General features: G+C 45.2%; 1 protein-coding gene across 13 annotated transcripts in view; it reads right to left on the bottom strand.

The window, feature by feature from the left end:
* Positions 1 to 16741, bottom strand: part of Ubr4 (ubiquitin protein ligase E3 component n-recognin 4) — a 116158-nt gene extending 99417 nt beyond the window's left edge. For 8 of the 13 annotated variants that reach the window (XM_076565542.1, XM_076565546.1, XM_076565543.1 and 5 more), the window contains exons 1-9: positions 16503 to 16740; positions 8545 to 8642; positions 5838 to 5941; positions 4898 to 5027; positions 4653 to 4792; positions 3661 to 3763; positions 3382 to 3523; positions 3131 to 3255; positions 282 to 406 (exon numbers count right to left, since the gene is read on the bottom strand). In XM_076565542.1, coding sequence (XP_076421657.1) covers positions 282 to 406; positions 3131 to 3255; positions 3382 to 3523; positions 3661 to 3763; positions 4653 to 4792; positions 4898 to 5027; positions 5838 to 5941; positions 8545 to 8642; positions 16503 to 16678 — 1143 coding nt within the window. In that variant the 5' untranslated portion in view covers positions 16679 to 16740. Of the gene's footprint in view, positions 1 to 281; positions 407 to 3130; positions 3256 to 3381; positions 3524 to 3660; positions 3764 to 4652; positions 4793 to 4897; positions 5028 to 5837; positions 5942 to 8544; positions 8643 to 16502 lie in introns of all 13 variants that reach the window. The other 5 variants (XM_076565549.1, XM_076565540.1, XM_076565544.1 and 2 more) reach the window with 1 other exon arrangement.
* Between the last annotated feature and the right edge of the window lie 4100 nt (positions 16742 to 20841).

Below are 20841 nucleotides of genomic sequence, written 5' to 3'. Positions count from 1 at the left end.
CCCAACCAGTTTACTGAGTAAATGTCAGTCCTTCCTAAGGCTTATGGTTGCCACAAACCTACTGTGTTTTCCACAGGACCAGTACAAGGAAGGGGAGCATCTCTAAAAGCAAATGTGCAGAATACCTTAGCTGAATCCCTCCTAGAGTCACTGTCCAGGGAAGGGGTGTGGAGACTGTAGATGCCCCAAGCCTTTTCTCCATCAAAAAAAAAAAGTAGAACTAGCCACATGCCCACATTTTTACCAGTCAAGGTTTCCATGTCACCAGACACTTGACTTACACATTTCTGAACAATAGTGGCTGCATCACTTTCATAGTCATCTTCTTTGGAGCTTGTGGACCCTGTCCGCACTTGCTGGGCACTACCCACATGAAGAATGGCCATGCAGGTGGCTACACTCACACCTGAAAAAGAACAGGCATAGATTCCAGTCTTGGGGACCTGCCTCAAATCCAAGATACAAAGATAGAACACCCTAGCTGCAAACAATTCCATAATTGGATTTCTCAAATAACTCCAAAGGGTAAGTGTAAATGCAGTCCTGCCACATGACCCAGCAGCCACACTCCGAGCTACTCACCCAAATGAGAAAAAACTCACATCCACAAGAACCTGCAGATGAACATTTAATGAAGTACTATTTGTGACTGCCAACAAGTGGAAGCAAGCAAGACGTCCTTCAAGACAGACAGAGCCAGGCATGGCAATACACACTTATAAACACAACATTCAGGAGTCTGAGGCAGGAAGACCACAAGCTCAAGTCATGTCTAGGCTACAGACTGAGATCAAGGTCAGCATGGGCAACTTGGCTACCATGTCTCAAAATAAAAATTAAAGAGTCTATATATAAACTCAGAAGTATAACAATTGGGCCTAGCATGAGTAAGGCCACTGGCTTAATCCCCAAAATCTATCTACCTCTATCTATCTCCATTGAATTAGCTACAAAGACAGAAAGGCCATGAGGAACTTTAATGGCCACTGTTAAGTCAGAGAAGCCAATGTGAAAAGGGCACATCCTATATAATACTGATGACACAACGTTCTGAAAAGCTAACACTAGGGACAGTAAGAAGTCCAATGGTTAATGAAGGGAGTTCAAGATAAAAGGAGCAGCAGAGGTGATGGGACGGTCTCTGGGGCAGTGACTATCTGTTTGCTATGATAACAGTAAAATATGATGTTATACATTTGTGAGAACCCAGAGCCACACCTACAGAGTGGGAGATAGCGCAGTAGGGAAAACACTGGCCATGCAAGCATAAGGACTTGGATAAAGATCCCAATACCCACGGAAAGCCTGGCACAGCAGTACATGTCCGTAACCCCCGAGCTAGGGAGAATGGAGACAGGAAGACCCTGGGAGCTCACTGGCCAGCTAGTTTATGAAAAAAAGGAGTTCTGGTTTTACTGGGAGATGCTGTCTCAAAAACTATACAAGTAGACAGAGAAAGACACAACTTGTACAATAACCTCAAATCCCTACAGACACAAGCTCAGATAAGCACACCCATGTGCACACACAAGGACATACCAACACAATCCCCCCAACACAAACAAACACACATACACACACACACACACACACACACACACACGACTATGGACTAGTTCATATGTGTCAACAGTGATTCATTAGTGACAACAAATGGATCAAATATCAGTAGGGAACCATGAAGGGCATAGGAAGCATGCGGAAACCATGTAGGACCTGCTTATTTCAAACTCCTTCAAAAGAAAATCTAAGGCCAAGTGTGGCAGTACACACCATTATTTTCAACACTTGGGAGACATACATACACATGCAGAATAAATGAATACATCAAAGATGGGGGGCTGAAGAAATGGTTTAGTGGTTAAAAATCATTGGCTGCTCCTCCAGAGAACCTAGGTTCAATACCCAGCAACCATATGTTGCTCATATTCGCCTATAACTCCAGTTCTAGGAGATCCATGGCATCAGACATGCACATGGTGCACAAATATATATACTTGCAGGGATAATACTCATATACACAAAATAAAATAGTCTTTTCTTTTAATGGTAGATAGCAAATGGGCAGTGGTGGTGCATGCTTTTAATCCCAACACTTGGAAGGCAGAAGCAGGTGGATCTCTATGAACTCGAGGCCAACCTGGTCTACAAATGGAGCTCCAAGACACATAGGTCTGTTACACAGGGAAATCTTGCCTGGGAAAACCAATAAATAAATAAATAGGTAGATAACAATAAAGGAATATATCCGACACTGATTGGCCTCTACATGTGCTCACAACAGCAAGTACACAGGAACATGGGTGTATGTGTGCGCGCGCGCGCGCACGCGCGCGCGCGCACACACACACACACACACACACACACACACTCTCACCAGTTATCAGGTCCCACTTCTGAGGCAGCCTGACTAACAGTAGGAAAGGGGCTGTATGGAAACATGAATAACACTCTTCATCTCCACAGATGCCACCTGTCCCATGAAGCTACCCTCAAATCCAATCTCACAGCAAGACTCAACCTCTCCTGACCTGTGTCCAAATAGTGTCCACATCTTAGCACCCTTGCATTCTGCTTTATGTCATTCTCCTCGCCCTCTGTTCTCCACGGTTCTTTATGAGAACTGTTCCAGCCCTTGAACCCATTTTAAAACGCCAGGCCTAAGTGGGCCATGCTTGTAATGTCAGAACTGAGGAGGTCAACAGGTGTGTCCCTGGGGCTTGCTGGCCTATATGGTGAGCTCCTAGGCAGTAAGAGACCCTATCTCAAAAAAGAAGGAAGGTGAACAGCTCCTGAAGAACAACACTCAAAGTTGACCTCTGGTCTCTACATGCACCCACACATATGTGCACACATCTGTACATACACACACACCCATGCAAACTCATGTACACACACACACACACACACACACACACACACACACACACACACACAAATCGAGGCCAGCAGTTAAACAGCAGGATCACTTTGATGCCTATAACGATTTCCCTTGGCCTACATGTGATATTAGATAGTCTCAGGGGTAAGGGCACCAAGGAAGGGGAATGGAGTTCTCAGGGTTCTCATGACTTCCTCGAATCAAATCCATGTTTGACTGAAGAAAAGGAAAACAGACATAACTTCTCACCTGCATATAGACAGCTGAGGCTAAGGACTGTCACGTCTTGCAGACGAGAAGGATTGAGGGGTTCCAACACAGGTAGAGAAAGAGTATCCAAGGCCATGGTTACATCAATCACCAGTGAGTGAAAACTGGAACATAACAGAGGAGATTAGCAAGGTCCCTAGAACCACTGGCTTCTACAGTCGGATGGATAAAGACTAGCCAGTTACATCCCCTTTGACTAGAATGTAGTACAAGGTCAAGAAGCACCTTACCCATTGCGAACAGCAGTGGCATCAGCTACTGTTGCAGGCATGATGAAGAAGGAATTGGCTACCACTGCATCCTGGAACCGATTGATGTAGCGCAGGAAATAAGGCAGGTTCAGGCACACTCGGAGCAGCTTCTCGGAGCCACCTGGATTAACAAAAAGGCACACTGTCCAACAGGCCTCTGTCTGGAGCCTGGTTCTCCTCCACTCGGAAGAAGCACAGCTAAGATGTTTTGGTAAACATCTGTACAGACCAGCTTTCTAACAGTAGACAGACTCCTACCAAGCTCTTGAAGGCTAGCCACATTCTGAGCTATGAACACGTTCTTGGTCTTGACAGCAGAGGCCTGATCCGTGGATGGCTGCTCATCATTTTCTCCTTCCACCTGAAGAGAAATACAGGCCCTGTCACAACCACTTGCCGGCTGCCAGGCCCCCTGCTGGGTACAAGCCAGGTCCCTGGACATGCTGTGACATTCAGCTGCACATGGGAAACTACTGACCCAGGAGAAACTACAAGAGAAGTACAGAAACAAACAGCTCATAAACGGTCTATTTTACATCGAGCATAGAGGGGAGCCTCGTGAGGAAAACTGCACGTGTCTGTGGCATCCCACTGAGAAAAGCACAAGAGAATAACCTGCAAGAGGAACAAACCACACAAAGGAAGATGGGAGGCAGATTTACTTCATTTTGTATGACTTGTTTGGTATATTTTTCCACCAAAGCCATGTCACTTAACAGTGGAAATATAATCTAAGAAATGCCTCACTGAATGATTCTATCATTGGACAAGTATCTGAGTAAACTTACACGAACCAAGATGTCTACAAGGTCTCTAGACAACAAAAGTTTTATCCTCATGTATACTTGCTCTGTTCCTGACCAAAATGGTATACTTCATCTTTCTTTTCTTTTTTCTTTTTTTGTTTTTGTTTTTGTTTTTCGAAACAGGGTTTTGTTTTTGTTTTTGTTTTTCAAAACAGGGTTTCTCTGTGTAGCCCTGGCTATCCTGGATCTCACTCTGTTGACCAGGCTGATCTTGAACTTACAGAGATCCCACCTGGCTCTGTCTTCCGAGTGCTGGGGTTAAAGGTATGTGCCACCACTGCCCAACTTTTTTTTTTTTTTTTGGCTGTATCTTTCAAGTAAAACATAAAATACAATCTTTTTTTTTTTTTTTTTGGCTGTATCTTTCAAGTAAAACATAGAAATACAGTTCTATCATCTTAACACATTCCATGAAAATGAGGATATTTGAGCAAAAGAACTAACCAGAGCCTGTGGACTAATGGGAGGAGATGGTACGGTTCTAGGGTTAAAAACTGAGGTCAGCTGGTTCAAGAAGTTCATCTGCACCTCCTTCTGCCTTAGCTCGGGGCTTACTGGCGAGGCCAGCTCCTTCTGGTCTTCCACTATAAAATTGAGAAACAAAAAGGGGGGCAGAATGAGGAGAGTGCCAACAGAAGGCAATAATGGCCACGGAGGTGGTCATGTAACCAGGTGTGTCGGGCACACACCATCTGAAAGCGTCTTCACTGTCTGTGGAAGCTTGGCAGATTTCATCATTGCTGTAAAGGTGATAATTTCCGTTCTGTCTAGTCGGCTACAGCCAGTGCACAGGCCTTTGATCAGCAGAATCAAGTGTTTCTGAAAACAAAACATATCCACATATGTCTTTTAGAAGATTCTATACTTTGGGAGTCTAGCTAGTATGGGGTCAGATTTAGGTTCATACAAGTTAACTGCCATGTGAAGGACTGGGAATGTAGTACAGTGCTGGAGCACCAGGCCCAGGGTTCATCCCTGAAGCCTCCAGAATGGGGAGGAGAAAAAAAAATATAACTTCAGTGAAAAATACCCAAGCAAAGATCTCAAACTAATGGTAATCAATAGCTAACTAGTTTGCAAGTCTGTCTTATTCTCACAGAGTGTATAACTGTTTTCTGTTTTCAACTTATGGCTGTGGTTAACTTTTATAAAAACAGAAGGCCTTCAGACAAACTCAGATTCCTTATGAGTCTCAATTATCCACAGCACAGTAGCTTGACGCCTCCATCCTACATGGTAACCATGAGCCATAGTCAGAGTTTGGTAAGTCTGGTCCCTTTTCTTTCAAGTCTGCCAACTTGTCCATCAGGACACCCTTCTCACTGCTACCTGCTTACACATACAGAAACTTGCCATCCTGGGAAGACTCTAGCCTGTCTACAGCCTGGCAAACTATAGCCACTTCTGAAGTTCAATGGGCTGTAGCTCTTCATATTCATTTCTGCTCCTGTGTCTGCGGCATAAAGACTGTGCTGGCAGGCTGCAACAGACATAGTATGGTCCACAAATAGTGATCTGGCCAACCTCAAGAAAGGTTTATCTACCTTGGCCTGATATCATCCACCCATCAGTTCCCATACTTACAGCTCGTTTGAAAATAAGGATCAGAAATGGACACTCTGTTCTCACCTGGGACACGGCACAGGCCTCGTCTGGGTTCTCCAGACGAAGGAGAGAAAACTCAATGAGGACTTTACAGGCCGCTGCCACTGACTGAAGCTGGTTCCGGGGAACTGGGAAAGCAAAAAGATTCACTTAATTGCCAACAGCTCAGCCTCCCACTCAACACAGCAGCAGAACAAGCACTGAGCTAGCTCATAGGTTCTTCACTCTCAGCAGCAATCTCCCTGGATGACAAAAGCCAACTACCCATACATCAGTTTATCTAGTGTTTACTAGATAAACCTTTAGCCAGGCGGTGGTGGCTCACACCTTTAATCCCAGCACTCGGGAGGCAGAGGCAGGCGGATCTCTGTGAGTTCGAGGCCAGCCTGGGCTACAGAGTGAGTTCCAGGAAAGGCACAAAGCTACACAGAGAAACCCTGTCTCGGAAAACCAAAAAAAAAAAAAAAAAAGAATACCTTTAACAGGAAACACACTGCACTTCCTGCACTTCCAATGCATCAGCTCATCTAATCCTTAGGCCACTTTGTAAGGGAAATAGTATCATCCCTCCCACCATATTTTTAGGTTTATTTATTTTGTTTTTGAGTGTTTCGCCTGTACATATGTATGTGCACCACATGCATGCCTAGTGCCCATGGAGGTCAGAAGAGGGTGTCAAACCCCCTGGAACTGAAGTTAGATATGATTGTGAGCCACCACATGGATGCTGGGAACCAAACCTGGATCCTTGGCAAGAGCGGTGATTGCTTTTAACTACTGAGCTGTCTCTCTTGCCCCTCTCCTTTTGTTTTTGAGACAGTCTCAATACATCATTCAGACTGGCCTCAATCTCACAATATAGCCCAGACTGATTCTGAACTCCTGGTCCACTGGCCTTGCGTTCCCAAATGGTAGGAACGCAGAACACACCAGCACACCCTTCTTCCCTTTCACCTCTGGAACAGATGGGCAAACTGAAGCATACACAGGTTAAATGACTTGCCTAGAGTTACACAACTATAATCAAGTCCAGGAGGGTTGCCTCACAAGTTCATGCTGTTGGCCACTAGAGAACGACCTCTCCTTGTCATAGGCACTAAGTGACGTTATGCAAAGGATGCAGTTGCTTCCAGAAGCTGGTCAGAGCTTGTAATAAACAACACTGGACTGGAAGAGTTGTTCAGAAGCAAGTCTACAGGCTCCTTTCAGTTTACTTGCTGAGCAAATTATTCAAGTAAACAATTACAATTCATCAGAACTGAAAAATGTAGAAATTCTGAAGTAATGTAAAATAGAACTTGGTCACTTTGAAGGTGGAAAAATTCAGCAAACAGGGAATAAAGATCAAATCTCTTCACATACCAAAGAACATAAGAGACTCAAGTTCGCACCAAAACCAGGAAGCAGAAACCTCCTTAGAAGGTGCTAACACAGTCATGACCTACCAGCATCACCCTCAATAAATCAATCTGCCAGCAGGTACATGTATATGCAAGTTCAACAAAATTCATTGACACCAGGCCAAGTTCAAGGCCAGCTTGGGCCATAAATCTCAATGAATAAAGAAATGAATGGAGGAGAGGGCTCGCAAGGCCCCAGTCACAGCTGAAGAATCATTGATAATTGATGAGGGAGAGCTGTTTTTCTTTGGGTGTGGGGCCTCTGGCAGGTTGCCCATGCTCCACTGAATGGACCCACACATGCGTGCATCCAGGTAGCACTGACAATTAAAAGAGAACATGAAGGGAGGGGTGTGTGTGTGTGTGTGTGTGTGTGTGTGTGTGTGTGTGTGTGTGTGTGTGTGTTGGGGATCCAGGCAGGGACTGGTGGTTGAAGGGGGGAGCAGAAGACAGATATAAATAAAACAATGTGTGTGTGAGTGTGTGTATGTGTGTAAGGGTTTCAAAGAAATATTAAAAAAATATATTATATATAAAAAGGATGGAAATGGGCTAGAGAGATGGCTCAGAGGTTAAGAGCACTGGCTGTTCTACCAGATGTCCTGAGTTCAATTCCTAGCAACTACATGATGGCTCATAACCATCTGTATAGTGAGATCAGGTGCCCTCTTCTGGTGTGCAGGCGTACAAGCAGATAGAGCACTCATATACATAAAATAAATAAATAAATCTAAAAAAAAAAAAAAAAAGAGGCTGGAAAGACAGCTTAGCATTGAAGTGTGTGCTACTCTTGCAGAAGTTCCAAGTTTGGTTCCCAGCACTTGGAACAAGCAGCTCTCAACCACCTGTAACTCCAGCTTCAGAGGCTCCCACGCATTTTTCTGATCTTCAAGAACACCTGCACTCATGTGCACATACCCAGACAGACAGTTATACACATAATTAAAAATGAAAATAAACCTAAAGAAAACAAACAAAAAGAGCAAGCAAGCATAGAATCACATAAATTAAAATGGAAACGGCAAGAAAATATATAAAAATAAAATAAAATGCTCTTGATTAAGAAGAAAAATAGGGCTGGCTTCATGGCTTGGAAGCAGGTGCAAAGCCAGCAGCTTTTTAAGCTCCTGTGGCTGACCCAGGCAAGGAGGTCTCTGTACTCCTTCCTGGGGTAGGGAAGGGGAGGGGATCAACAGCTGCTCCCACTCACAGCTGGACAGCCTGGGAGTTGCTTAAACAAAACTCCATTAACAAACTATTCAAGGAGAGAATAGCACCCTCCCCACCCACCATCACAAGCCCTCCCCAGGTAACAGGGCAGGTGTACTCACTGAGGCTGCAGACCGTGGTGATGTAATGTGTGGACAGTGCGACAAAGGAAGAGTAGAATGGCTCATACTGCTTCTCGTGGTGCAGGATTTCCGACTCGCTGCAAGGAAGACAATGTCACCAACTGTCATGTGCCTCACATCCCTCTATGAAATCGCCTTATTCCACCCTTTTGGCAACCTACTTGGTAGGAAGTAAAGGAAATTGCTATCCTTTCCTATATTCCTATATTCAACACGGGGCCTGGGGATGGTGCTGGGACACAGGGCCACAAACAAGGCCCTGGGTTCAACCCAGGCACCACAAAAACAAACAAAAAGCTCAGAGACTAAAATTTAATTATCCTGTTTAAGAAATCTGAAGCAAAGGTTAGTGAAGAGAAAACGTTTTTTTTTGTTTTTTCTTGAAACAGGGTTTCTCTGTATATCCCTGGCTGTCCTGGAACTCTCTGTAAACCAGCCTGGCCTCACAGAGATCCACCAGCCTCTGTCTCCCAAGTGCTGGGATTAAAGGCATGAGCCACCACCACCTGCTGAGAAACCATTTTCAAACTCAGAAGTTGTTAAAAGGGGGTTGGAGCCGGGCACGATATCACCCATCTTTAATCCCAGTATCAGGAAACAGAGGCAAGCAGATCTCTGTGAGCTTGAGGCCAGCCTGGTCTACATAGCAAGTTCTAGACCACTCAGGTCTACACAGTGAAACCCTGTCTCGGAAATAAAGTTAAAAGGGAGCTGGAGATATGGCTCCGTAGAAGAATGTGTGGGGTCTTGCGTTCCATCCCCAACACTCCCCACAAACACAAACACAAGAGAAGTAAGGAAACACAAGTGCAAAGAGAACAAAGCTGAGGCTATGGCTCAGTAGCAGAACCCTTACCCCTAGCATTAGAACACATACACACATAGCCCAAAATACATTTCCAATTTGTTCTATTACTGATTAGAAAGCACCTTAATTGTTGATAACCAAAAGTGGACAGACTAGGGCACTCACAATACCTACTGGTAGCAGAAGCAAATGAAATTCTGAAGACCAACTACAACACAGAGCACAGGGACTTGGGGGGAAAAAAAATCAACAGCTCACAGTAAGAAGTCCCCTAATGCCAACAGCCACTGCAACAGCCTCCTCCAAGTCCAGGCCCTTGGTGGAGGCCAACACTAGATGGCAACAGACTATCTAGTCTCGTTTCAAACCTCATCCCTGTCTTTAGCTGAGGAATTGTCCTTTTCTGCAAAAATCTCGAGCCCAACTCACTCTAAAGACTGGATACATTTAAGTCACTTTATCAAATAAGAAGCTAAAGCACAAACCATGAACTAATGTAAGCAAAGAAAAGAACAAAATGTATCTTATTAGATGCAAAGAGCAGAGAGATGGTTAAATAGTTTCCTCAGTGAATTAATCCCTAGCAAGAAGTATCCACCCAGCAAGAGAAATGTAAACAGAGTTGATCCATTCACCAGCAGGCTTATCTTTCTTGCCAAATAAATACAAGAGCCAAAATGCCATGTCTGTGTTTGGAAAGTGCCAATGTAAGTGATGAATCACTTCAAACCACACTCAGGAGTCTGGCACTGCAAGTGCTTTGCTGTCTGAGGATTAAATGAGTGTGTATCAAAAATCAGACCCTTATCAGAAAAGTAGTCCTGGAGCACCTGCCCATCAGGTTGCACCCCTCTACTTGTCATGATAGGTAAAGGCAAAGAAAACAGAAACCTAACTCCATGCTCTACCTAGTGACCCGAGTCTAAGGCTCCCCACTACACCTTTCCATTCACCAACACACCTGAGTTCCCTTGTCTATCTTGCTTGAGTGTTTTCCTTCTCCTCAATTCCATGTAGTCTGCTGAGTCACTGCCCTTCGCTGCTGTATTTCTAAAATTCAGTTCTGCTTACCTCCACTCTTTTCAGCCGACAAGTTTACCAAGTCTTAGAGAAAAACTACTCACCCAAAGGATGAACTTATTCTGCACATTCATTCCCACTCTGGTAACAACATAAAGTTACTAACAAATAAACACACATGCACACACACAGGAATAAGTCAATTTATCTAGTTGCCTGGCTCAGTTAGAGGTGTGATGTCAGAGTTGGTGGGTTGCCGTTTCTCCCACCCCCTATTTGGTGTTGTTTTGAGACAGAATCTAGTGCGTGGTTCTCAACCTCCCTAATGTTGTGACCCTTTGATACAGTTCCTCATGCTGTGGTGACCCCCCCCAACCATAAAACTGTTTTCATTGTTACCTCATTACTGTAATTCTGCTACTGTTATGAATTGTAATAGAATTATCTATGTCTTCTGATGGTCTTAGGTGACCCCTATGAAAGTGTCCTTTGAAAACCCAAAGGGGTCACAACTTACAGGTTGAGAACCACTGGTCCAATATACCTCAGGCTGGCATGGAACTTAATATATGGCTGAGTGAATGACCTTGAGTGTGTGATCCTTCTGCCTCCACCTCTCAGGTGCTGGAATTACAGGAATGTGCCAAGTATATCCTGCCAGACGTAAAACATGTCTAGTTTGGGTGCTGCTAGGGGTTGATTGAACCCAGGGCTATGTGGATGTTAGTTAGTAGTTACTCTCTTAACTGAGCTACATTCCCAGCTCCCGTGCTCGTGCTCGCCCTCTTTCTCCCCCAGCACCTCCCGTGTGTGTGTGTGTGTGTGTGTGTGTGTGTGTGTGTGTGTGTGTCTGTGTCTTACCCCAGGGCCTCATAGATCCCACGATGACATATTAGAAATGCAACCACCCTCCCTTGCAAATATACAGCAACCTTACTCCAATAAGGTAACAAGAATGGACCTTGCAGGGAAGATAGGTATTGGTAAAGGAAAAATGGTACTATATTCAGCTCCACTTATAATTTGTTTATGGTGGGCTAGCAAGACAGCTCAATGATTAAGGGTACTTGCTACAAAAAGCCTGGCAACTTTAATTAGATGCCAGGAATCCACATAAAGGTTGTCCTCTGACTTCCACATGTATGCCAAAGCACAAGTGCCCCCCACACACACACACACAAATTTTTTAAATAAAAATAAAATAATATGCTTTGGGTAACTAGGGAGGTCAGGAATAAGAGCTTTTAAAAGGCTAGAAAGAATAGACGTGATTCTCTTATCTCTTGCTTTTGGAGAAATGTCACCAAATAATTTGTTGTCACCCATTCCCCCAGGAAACCTATAAACACAAACATCCCAGCGATGCTAATACCAGAGAAGAGGGACAAAGGGCAGAAGGGTCAGCAGGAGGGAGAACGAAGAAACTGAACATAGATACACAAGGAAAATGAGATTTGAAAGCACGTCAGCCACTTTCTTCAAACACCATTACTAACAAACTTTGCAATGTCCCCACAGCACCGAAAACTGTTAGACAAAGACCATTAGAGGCGGGGCGATAGTGGCGCACACCTTTAATCCCAGCACTCGGGAAGCAGAGCCAGGCGGATCTCTGTGAGTTCAAGGCCAGCCTGGTCTACACAGTGAGCTCCAGGACAGGCACCAAAACTACATGGAGAAACCCTGTCTCAAAAAAACCAAAAAAAATAAATAAATAAATAAATAAAAATAAAATAAGACCATGAGAGTTTTCTATCCTAGTCAGTGGAAAGAGAAGAACAGAAGGCAGCCAAGTCAGAGAATCTAATGTGGTGTTTAAGTTAAAGAGGAGGAGGAGGAGGAGAGAAAGGGGGGGGGGAGGAAGGAAAGAAGGAAGGAAGAGAACAAACAGATGGACCAGCTAGCATCTGGAAATATCTAGCTCATTTTAGAAAGAATGGGGGATCTGAGGAGGGGAGCATTATAAAAGATATGGGTTCATCTCACTTTTTCCCCTTAGATTTCATAGACCGTGGAAGCCCAACAACTCCCTACCCCTTTATCAACTTCAACTCCTAAATACAAAATCCATCATGTTATTTCCTTCACATTACTTGGGGGGGGGGGGGGTGAGCACACGCGCACACACACACACACACACACACACACACACACACACACACACACACACATTTACCCATGCACACACAGGCAACTATATATACACCTATTCATTTAATCCAAGAACTGTGAGTTTTCTGTCCAATGTTTCTCCCATGCTCTTGACTGACCAGTGGTGACTGTGACACTAAGACACCAGGACTGACCTCCAAGCACACTCTATCTTTTGGTAATGGGTTCCCTGCTGTGGCCCAGCTGTCAACTGTGTCACTCTAAAGTGAGTAAAGTCAAAAGACAACAGTCAGTGCAGCACTGTCTCCCTTCAAGACTTCTAGGAAGGACCTGCATTACTTAGTAGAGCATTCTAACAGCCTCCCTGTTCCAGACAGTAGCTCTGCCCTAAATTCCAAAAAATACCTGGGAGACAGAATTTTTTCAAAGATGCTTATCATGAAAGAAGCCAGAGACACTCAGGAAGGGGGGGATGGTTTTTTAAAATCTATGTAGACTCAGTGTCAGCTATGCTCCCAACCATGTCTGGTAGAGCTCTGAAAGGAATTCTTTTGGCCATGTAACACAGAGGGCTGCACTCAACACTTAAAAGGTGTTCAGTGTGTACTAAAAGACCTGTGGGCTATGGACAATAGAAGCCACCTGAACTCAATTAAATAAACTCAGACATCATTTTCTTTCAAAAGTGTCGAATGACACTTTTGAGCGTACACATTACAGTTCATCCATGCTAATCTACTGCCCTTTGTTTCTCAATGTGGTCCTAGCATCAAGCAATCTTTTTTTTTTTTTTTTTTCTTTTTTCTTTTTTTGTTTTGTTTTTTGAGACGGGGTTTCTCTGTGTAGCTTTGTGCCTTTTCCTGGAACTCACTTGGTAGTCCAGGCTGGCCTTGAACTCACAGAGATCCGCCTGGCTCTGCCTCCCGAGTGCTGGGATTAAAGGTGTGCACCACCACCGCCCGGCTTATCATCAAGCAATCTTATCACACAGTTAAGATCAGATCCTAAGAGTTCTCAATGGAGTCGGTCCTCAAAAGGTCAATTATAAAGCTTGACTTGAGACAAGGGGTAAAATGAAGAAATTGAGAAGAATCTCTTAGGGCCAGAGTCAGACCTAGCAGCTCCACGAGAGGCATTCAAAGACGGAGTGACCACCAGACAGACAAGGACTAAGGACTGCAGTGAAAAAGGACGCAGAGGACAGCACACTGCCACAGAAAAACAGGGGTCCCTGGAGGTGAAGGGAAAAGGAGGGCAGCTGTAACCATGAAGGAAACAAGGGAGTGCAAAAGAGGACCGGTCCCACAAGCACCACAGCAGCACAGTGGCAGCCTGGGCCCCTCAACTTCACGCAGCTAGAAACAATGCCCACCCCAGCGGAAACCCTGGGCTAAGTCTGACACTAACGCCCTAGGCAACAAATGTTTCCACGTTTCTGGGTCCCCTACTACATTTTTCTGGAAAGAAAACATTTGGGAAAGTGGTAACAGAGTATAATTAGTGTGCTCTAAGGCAGGCGTCAGCAAACTCGGCCCCATAGTCTAAACCCAGATAGTTGCCTATGTGGGAGGGGATTTATTATCTTTTAATGGCTGCATCTTCTGCAATGCATATTCAAAGCCTGTAAGAAGTTAAACACACCATGTGTGGTCAAAATTGGATAATATCACACATGGCTGCCTTCGTCTAAGATGGCAGAAGTGAGCTGCCCACACAGTCCACAGACCTACAGTTACTACCTGGCCCTTTAGAGAAAGGCTCTACACTCAACACTGTTACAATGTAAGGAACTTATGAACCAGAGGTTTACTTTTTGTGTGATCAAATTTTTCCCAAGAAGACAGAACAGGATTTCAAACTTCACTAAGCTATAAAAACCAGAACACGGAGTTCAAAACTCCTGACTTCCAATAAAACACAGTATTACTAAATACACATGACATTTCCTCAAACTCTAAAGAGATCTTCTCATGTCTACAAACACAGACGGTCCCCTGGTTCTCTCAGGTAATGAAAAATGTGGAGGGGTGACTAGTGCTTAGCAAAATTCAAATCTAGTTCCGTGTTTGGATTTAACAAGTTGAGGGGCAGAGGGAGGTTACTCTAAGTTTAAAAAGAAAAAAAAATAGGATGTACGAGAATAGGATATACACGAGTGTCAACAAATGACATTATAACCTCAGTTCACATCCATAAATACAAAAGAAAATGTTCTTAAAGGAAGTGAACATTGTTGGTTATAAGCAGTGTGATTCAGCCGGGCGGTGGTGGCGCACCTTTAATCCCAGCACTCGGGAGGCAGAGCCAGGTGGATCACTGTGAGTTGGAGGCCAGCCTGGGCTACCAAGTGAGTTCCAGGAAAGGCTCAAAGCTACACAGAGAAACCCTGTCTCGAAACACCCCCCCCCCAAAAAAAAGTAGTAAGTGTGATTCAGGAAAAATATCAGTAATTTAAACATTTAAGACAGTAAAATAGGAGCCTGCATGGTTGGGAGTGTCCAGCATCCAAATCTGAAAACTTGAGTTCAATCCCTGGAAACCAAGATGGAAGGAGAGAATCGAGTCCTAAAACTTGTCCTCCAAACTGCAGTAGAACACACTCTCACACTCACATCACACACTCACATCACACACACACATACACACACACACACTGATTAAAATAATTAGATTCATTAACAAACAGCAGAGAGATGGCCCAGTGGTTAAGAACCCTTCCTGCTCTTCCAGAACACAAGTTCAGATCCCAGCACCAGTGTCAGGTGGCTCAGAACTGCCCATAACTCCATCTCCAGGGGATCTGAAGCCCTCTTCTTGCCTCCACATGCATTCACATATACATGATACACACATACACATAAATTTAAAAAAGAAAAAGAAAAGGTTAAAATAAAAAGAGGCTACATAATTTGAGTGTAATACTTTTTGGTACTTGTTTACAATTTTAGAACATTATTGAACATGATTAAGCAGGAAAATCTACCTGTTAAATCTTAAATTATCAGACCTAATCACTGTTTTATTATAAATTGTTAAAGATCCTTCATTCAAAACATCACAGTTAGTGACAATTACTGTGATAAATAATGTGTCAAACCATGAGCCTCCCTTGAGTAACACACAGCGATTTCTAACTTTCCAAATAACATTTTGATATGCTCTGTTGACCAACAAGCTAAAATGACCCGCTTAGCAATTTCAGGGAGTTACTAAGCAAGGTGTGGTTAGGAAAACGAAAGTGAGAAAACAGACTTTAAAATCCTGAGTCTACTATTAAACTCATCAAAGACTGCTGAGCACAGTAGTCAGGAAAAGGTAGACACTAAGATCGCCACCTTCCTATGAAGAAATACGACTCCTGCAATCTGACAATCGGTACAAAAAGGTATGAGCACATAACAGCAAGCCAACGAACAGTCCCATAAGTAAGAGGCTGAAAGTATTTTATCGAGAAAGAGAAGGACTCGGCTCTCGGACACACGCAGTTAAAGTGCAAAGTACGAGAGATGCAAAGTAAAACTAAAGTGGTCACTAGTGGCTTCAGTCACAGAAACAGCACGTGCCCCCAGTGATCACAACACCAAAGAAAGACCGTTATTAAACTATGTGGTAGATGTCCAAAGTAAATCTCGGGCTCCGCTGGCAGGGAGAAATGCAAACTCATCCACACCCTGACCTTAACACAGAGGGGCAGCCCGGGAGACACCGGCCAAGGAGCACCTTGCATCTCAAAAACCAGTTCTCAAATGCTGGAGGCCACGCCCTCTAGCAAGGGCAGCCATAAAAGTTTTGCTCTGGAGGGGAAATCGAGTCAGGGATGGTTTACGCCAGCCAGGGGAGGAAACCTGGGAGCTCCAGTCCCCAGCGCCCGGGAGCCCCGAAACCGTGCGTGGGGCGGATTCCCCGCGGGAGGCTGCAGGGCAGCGGGGACTCACGACCCCGCAGGTCCTCCCCTCCCCCCCAACCAGCGCCGCCCGGCGGCACAGCCGCCCGGTACCTCTCGATGACTGAGGCCACCAGCTGCGGCAACTCCTTCATCTCAAAGGCGGAGTAGGACGCGGACAGTAGGGGCCGCACCGCCACCTCCCAGCCCGGAGTCGTGTCCTGCCCGGTCGCCGGGGCTCCGGGCGCTGGAGCCGCTGCCGCCGCCTCGTCGCCGCCGCTCGTCGCCATCTTCCGTCGTACTACTGCGGCTCCCTCCGGGGGCTTGCCACCGGCCCAGCGCCGCCTCCCGGGAGGGGGCGGAAGTGACGCAATCGTTCGCGTCAGACAGCGCGCCACGGGTCGCTCAACAAAAACGCAAGGCGCTGTGCCGCCTCTGACTTCTCGAGGCAGTGCGCCTGCGCAGGATTGAGCGCTTCGGGGGAGGAGAGCCTGGAGCGATGTCCTCTGCGCGTGCGCTAGAGGTGCGCGCGCCATTGCGCATGCTCGCAGGGAGCACTAACTACTGCGCGTGCGCGGGGCCAGCACTAAGCGGAAATACGGTTTCCACCCTGAGGAAAATGTGTTTTGTGACTCGGGTTCGGAAGAGGTGTGCAAGGCAACGAAACGGTGCCATCCTGGGACAGTTAGGGACGAGAAGAGAAGGCCAAAGTCTGCTCACTGCTAGCCGCTTCCTCTGCCCCGTGTACCACACGAGCAGACATTCTAGCGCTTCCCAGTTCACAAAGCTTTCTCCGCACACCGCCTCACAGCAATGATTTTCTTCACGAGGTCATAGTGTTGCTGTCACTTCTTTGAATGTTTGGGACCGTTCAGTAATAATCGTGAGGGAAGGTTGTTAGGTTTTTGACATGCGCTCTCAGCCTTACCCCCTCAGGCTCCAGAGTGCTGGCTTGTCACAGTCAGGAGCCGTCGCGACGCTCTTTCAGGGGCCTCGGACTTGGGCAAGCCTATCTCCACTGCGGTGGAATTACAGGTGTGGGTCTCCACATCGGTTTATAACTCCGAGGGTGAGGGGCTATTTTGTTCCGCTGTAGCCCAGGCTGGCCAGGAACACTATGCAATCCTCCTGTTTCAGCCTCCCAAATGCTGAGAGATTATAGGTGTGCACACCACATCCGGCCACCGGCAGTAGTAGCACATCAAGTACATTTCCGTAGTGGAGGTTTGTTCTTGTATTGTCTCAAAGACTTAGGATAACGTTTATATTCTAAATTTAGGTTGAGGGGCTGGAGACATGGTTTAGCCGAGTTCCATTCTCAGCTGCTCACTAAGGCCTGTAATTCCAGTTCCAGGGGGTCTGATGCCCTCTCCTGGGCTCTATGGGAACCTGCATTCCCACGTGCACATACCCCGACCCCACCCCACCCCACATACATGCACATAAATTAAAAGTAAATCTTTTTAAAATGCTTCGTAGTGCCAGCACTAGGGAGACTGAGGAATGCCACAAATTCAGCATGGTCTACATAGCAAATACAAGCCTGCCAGGAATATACAAGACTAAGTAGTTTAGATGAAGCACAAGTTTGATCAATAGTCTGACCTAGAAAATAAGATAGGAATTACAGAATAGTAATATTTTATTAACTAAAAATAAAAATGAAGGACTTTTAACCTTGAGAGGCTGGGGAGGGTTCGGAAACCTTCAAATGGTAGGGGCTAGAGAGTTGGCTCAGCAATTAAGGGTATAGGCTGCTCTTCCAGAGACTCCAGGTTCAATTCCCAATACCTATATTCACCAGTAACTCTAGCTCCAGGGCTTCTAACATCCTCTTCTGGCCTTCCCCTTAGAGCTAGAGTTAGTAGTTGGGCACACAGGTACACATAAATAGAAACAATTTTTTAATACTTTGTTTTTTGAGACAGGGTTTCACTGTGTAACCTTGGTTGTCCTAGTACTCACTCTGTAGACCAGGCTGGCCTCAAACTCAGAGATCCACCTGCCTCTGCTTCCCAAGTGCTGGGATTAAAATTGTAAGCCAGCACTACTTGGCAATAAGAACAAATTTTAAGGGAGTTGGAGAAATGACTCTTTCAGAGGGCCCAGATTCAGTTCTCAGCACCCATATGGTAACTTCACAACCATTTGTAACTCCAATTCCAAAGGATGTGATGCCTTCTGATCTCTGAGGGCACCGGTCATGCAAATGGTACACATACATACATGCAGACATAACATTCATGCACGTAAAATAAGTCCTTTAAAAATCTTTTCAATAAAATTTAAAAGCTGGGCAGTAGTGGTACATGCCTTTAACTCCAGCAATCAGGAGGCAGAGGCAGGTGGATTTCTGAATTCGAGGTCAGCCTAGTCTACAAAGCAGGTTCCAGGACAGCCAAGGCTGCACAGAGAAACCTTGTCTCAAAATAAATAACAAAAATCAAAAGTAAGTAAATGATCAGTGGTGTCCATACTTTGGTCTGTCATAGGCTCCCTAACTGGGGTGTGTGGACATCTGTGTGGTGTCTCCCCAGGAAGAGTTTTGTCCCACAGCACCTCATTACCAGTAATTCATCTGCTCTTGAAGATGTCCTCTTGAACGCCTTCCCCATTCAAAACCAAACAGGAAATGGTACAGAATCACCCATTTTAAGAGAAACTGTAAGGGGCTAATAAGTCAACTTAGTGAAGGTAAGGGGAGAAAGGGCTCACGGAATACTGACAGAGAAGAAAAGAAACCAAATGGATCCGAGAACTGAGAGAAGAAACACAGTCTCAAAAACTAGGTGGGAACTGCTTTGACTGAGGGGGGCGGGCTCATCCTCTAGCCCTGCTCACCCTTAGATAAGCAGCCTTGTTGGAAGGGCACAGAAGCAGCCCCTGGAGGCCCGCATGGCAAAGAACGGGTGAGCAGCTGTTCCACTTTGTCTAGGATACTTTCAGTGAGAGTCCCACTTCCCAGGGCACCTTCAATTCACAACTAGCACCAACTTGGCACCCATGTGAGAGGACCATCTCCAGCCCACCCAGTCTGGCAGTGACCAACATCTTGGTTGTAGCTCAACACCTCATCTACAGAAATTACATGAGCTAATCAAGGATGGTAGTTGCTTAAAAAAATTAAGGGGGAAGAACTCAAGAGATAGCTCAGGGGTTAAAAATGCAAGCTGATCTTACAAAAGACCCAGGTTCAGTTCCTAGCACCCACATGACAGCTCACAACTGTCTTTAACTCTAGGCTCAGGGGTCTGACGCCCTCTCCTGGGTCTTTGGGCACCAAGCATGTACATGAATTCGAGGCCAGCCTGGTCTACAGAGCCAGTTCTAAGAAAGCCAAGGCTACACAGAGAAACCATATCTCAAAAAAAATAAACAAATAAAAAACAATAAAGAAAATAAAATATCAATCTTATGAGAAGTTATACTTCACTCAAGCCTTAGATATTTTAATCACCTGTTTGGAACAATTCTGGTAAAATGGTAAAGGTTAAAAGGTGAATTACAGGGAACTCTATGAAGGATGGGTCACTTCCCGACCACTTGCTACTTTATGCTTCTGGCACTTAGGCAGGGAAAACTAGAATCTTGTAGACTAACTTACTATGGAAACACAGCAGGCAGTAGATGGGGCTGGACATGAGGCTCAGCCATTAAGAGCACTGGCTGCTCTTCCAGAGGACTCAGTAGACTTCCCAGGCCCCCCATGGTGGCTCCAATCATCCATAAATCCAGTTCCAAGGGATTCAGTGCCTACCTGTGGCCAGGTCAAAGGAGCTGTAGGTGACAACTGAAGTTCAAGGTGTCAGCCCAGCAGGAGGAAACTCTCTGATGGGTGAATCTTGGTCAGGCAAGGCCACAGACCCCAGGAGTGTCTTTTGCTTCTCCTGTGCCTTCACGTTTGCTGCTGCTGCCGCCATCTTTCTTGTGTTCGTCTCATGGAAACACCCCGTTCTACTAGGCATTTTTTTAGATTTATTTATTTATTATGTACACAGAAGAGGGCGCCAGATCTCATTACCGATGGTTGTGAGCCACCATGTGGGTGCTGGGAATTGAACTCAGGACCTCTGGAAGAACAGTCGGTGCTCTTAACCTCTGAGCCATCTCTCCAGCCCCTCTACTAGGCATCTTTATCTGTAGATTGTCATGAAGATGATTCTTCCCTAAGCTGTACTGTCTAATTGATGACAATAGTAATAATGATAGAGTTTCGATGAATAAAAATAAATACAAGGAAGTGTCACACAGCTAGAACACATTGAGGAGCAATGGCTTAGTTAATAATGATTAAGAAAAACAATTGACTCCCAGTTAACCCAGCTAGCTTAAATTCTTTTAACCTTAATGTTGGGAAATGTGTTCACAAGTTTTGGAGTGCATTAATAGCTGAAACAAAGCTTTGAAAATAACTTAAAGTTAAATTAAGATGTTTTTGTCAAATAGCTTTGAG

Source organism: Peromyscus maniculatus, chromosome 2 (genome assembly GCF_049852395.1).
Source record: "Peromyscus maniculatus bairdii isolate BWxNUB_F1_BW_parent chromosome 2, HU_Pman_BW_mat_3.1, whole genome shotgun sequence".
Taxonomy (NCBI): Eukaryota; Metazoa; Chordata; class Mammalia; order Rodentia; family Cricetidae; genus Peromyscus; species Peromyscus maniculatus.
The sequence above is the reverse complement of the archived record's forward strand: the minus strand, read 5'-3'. Positions and strand labels throughout refer to the sequence as shown.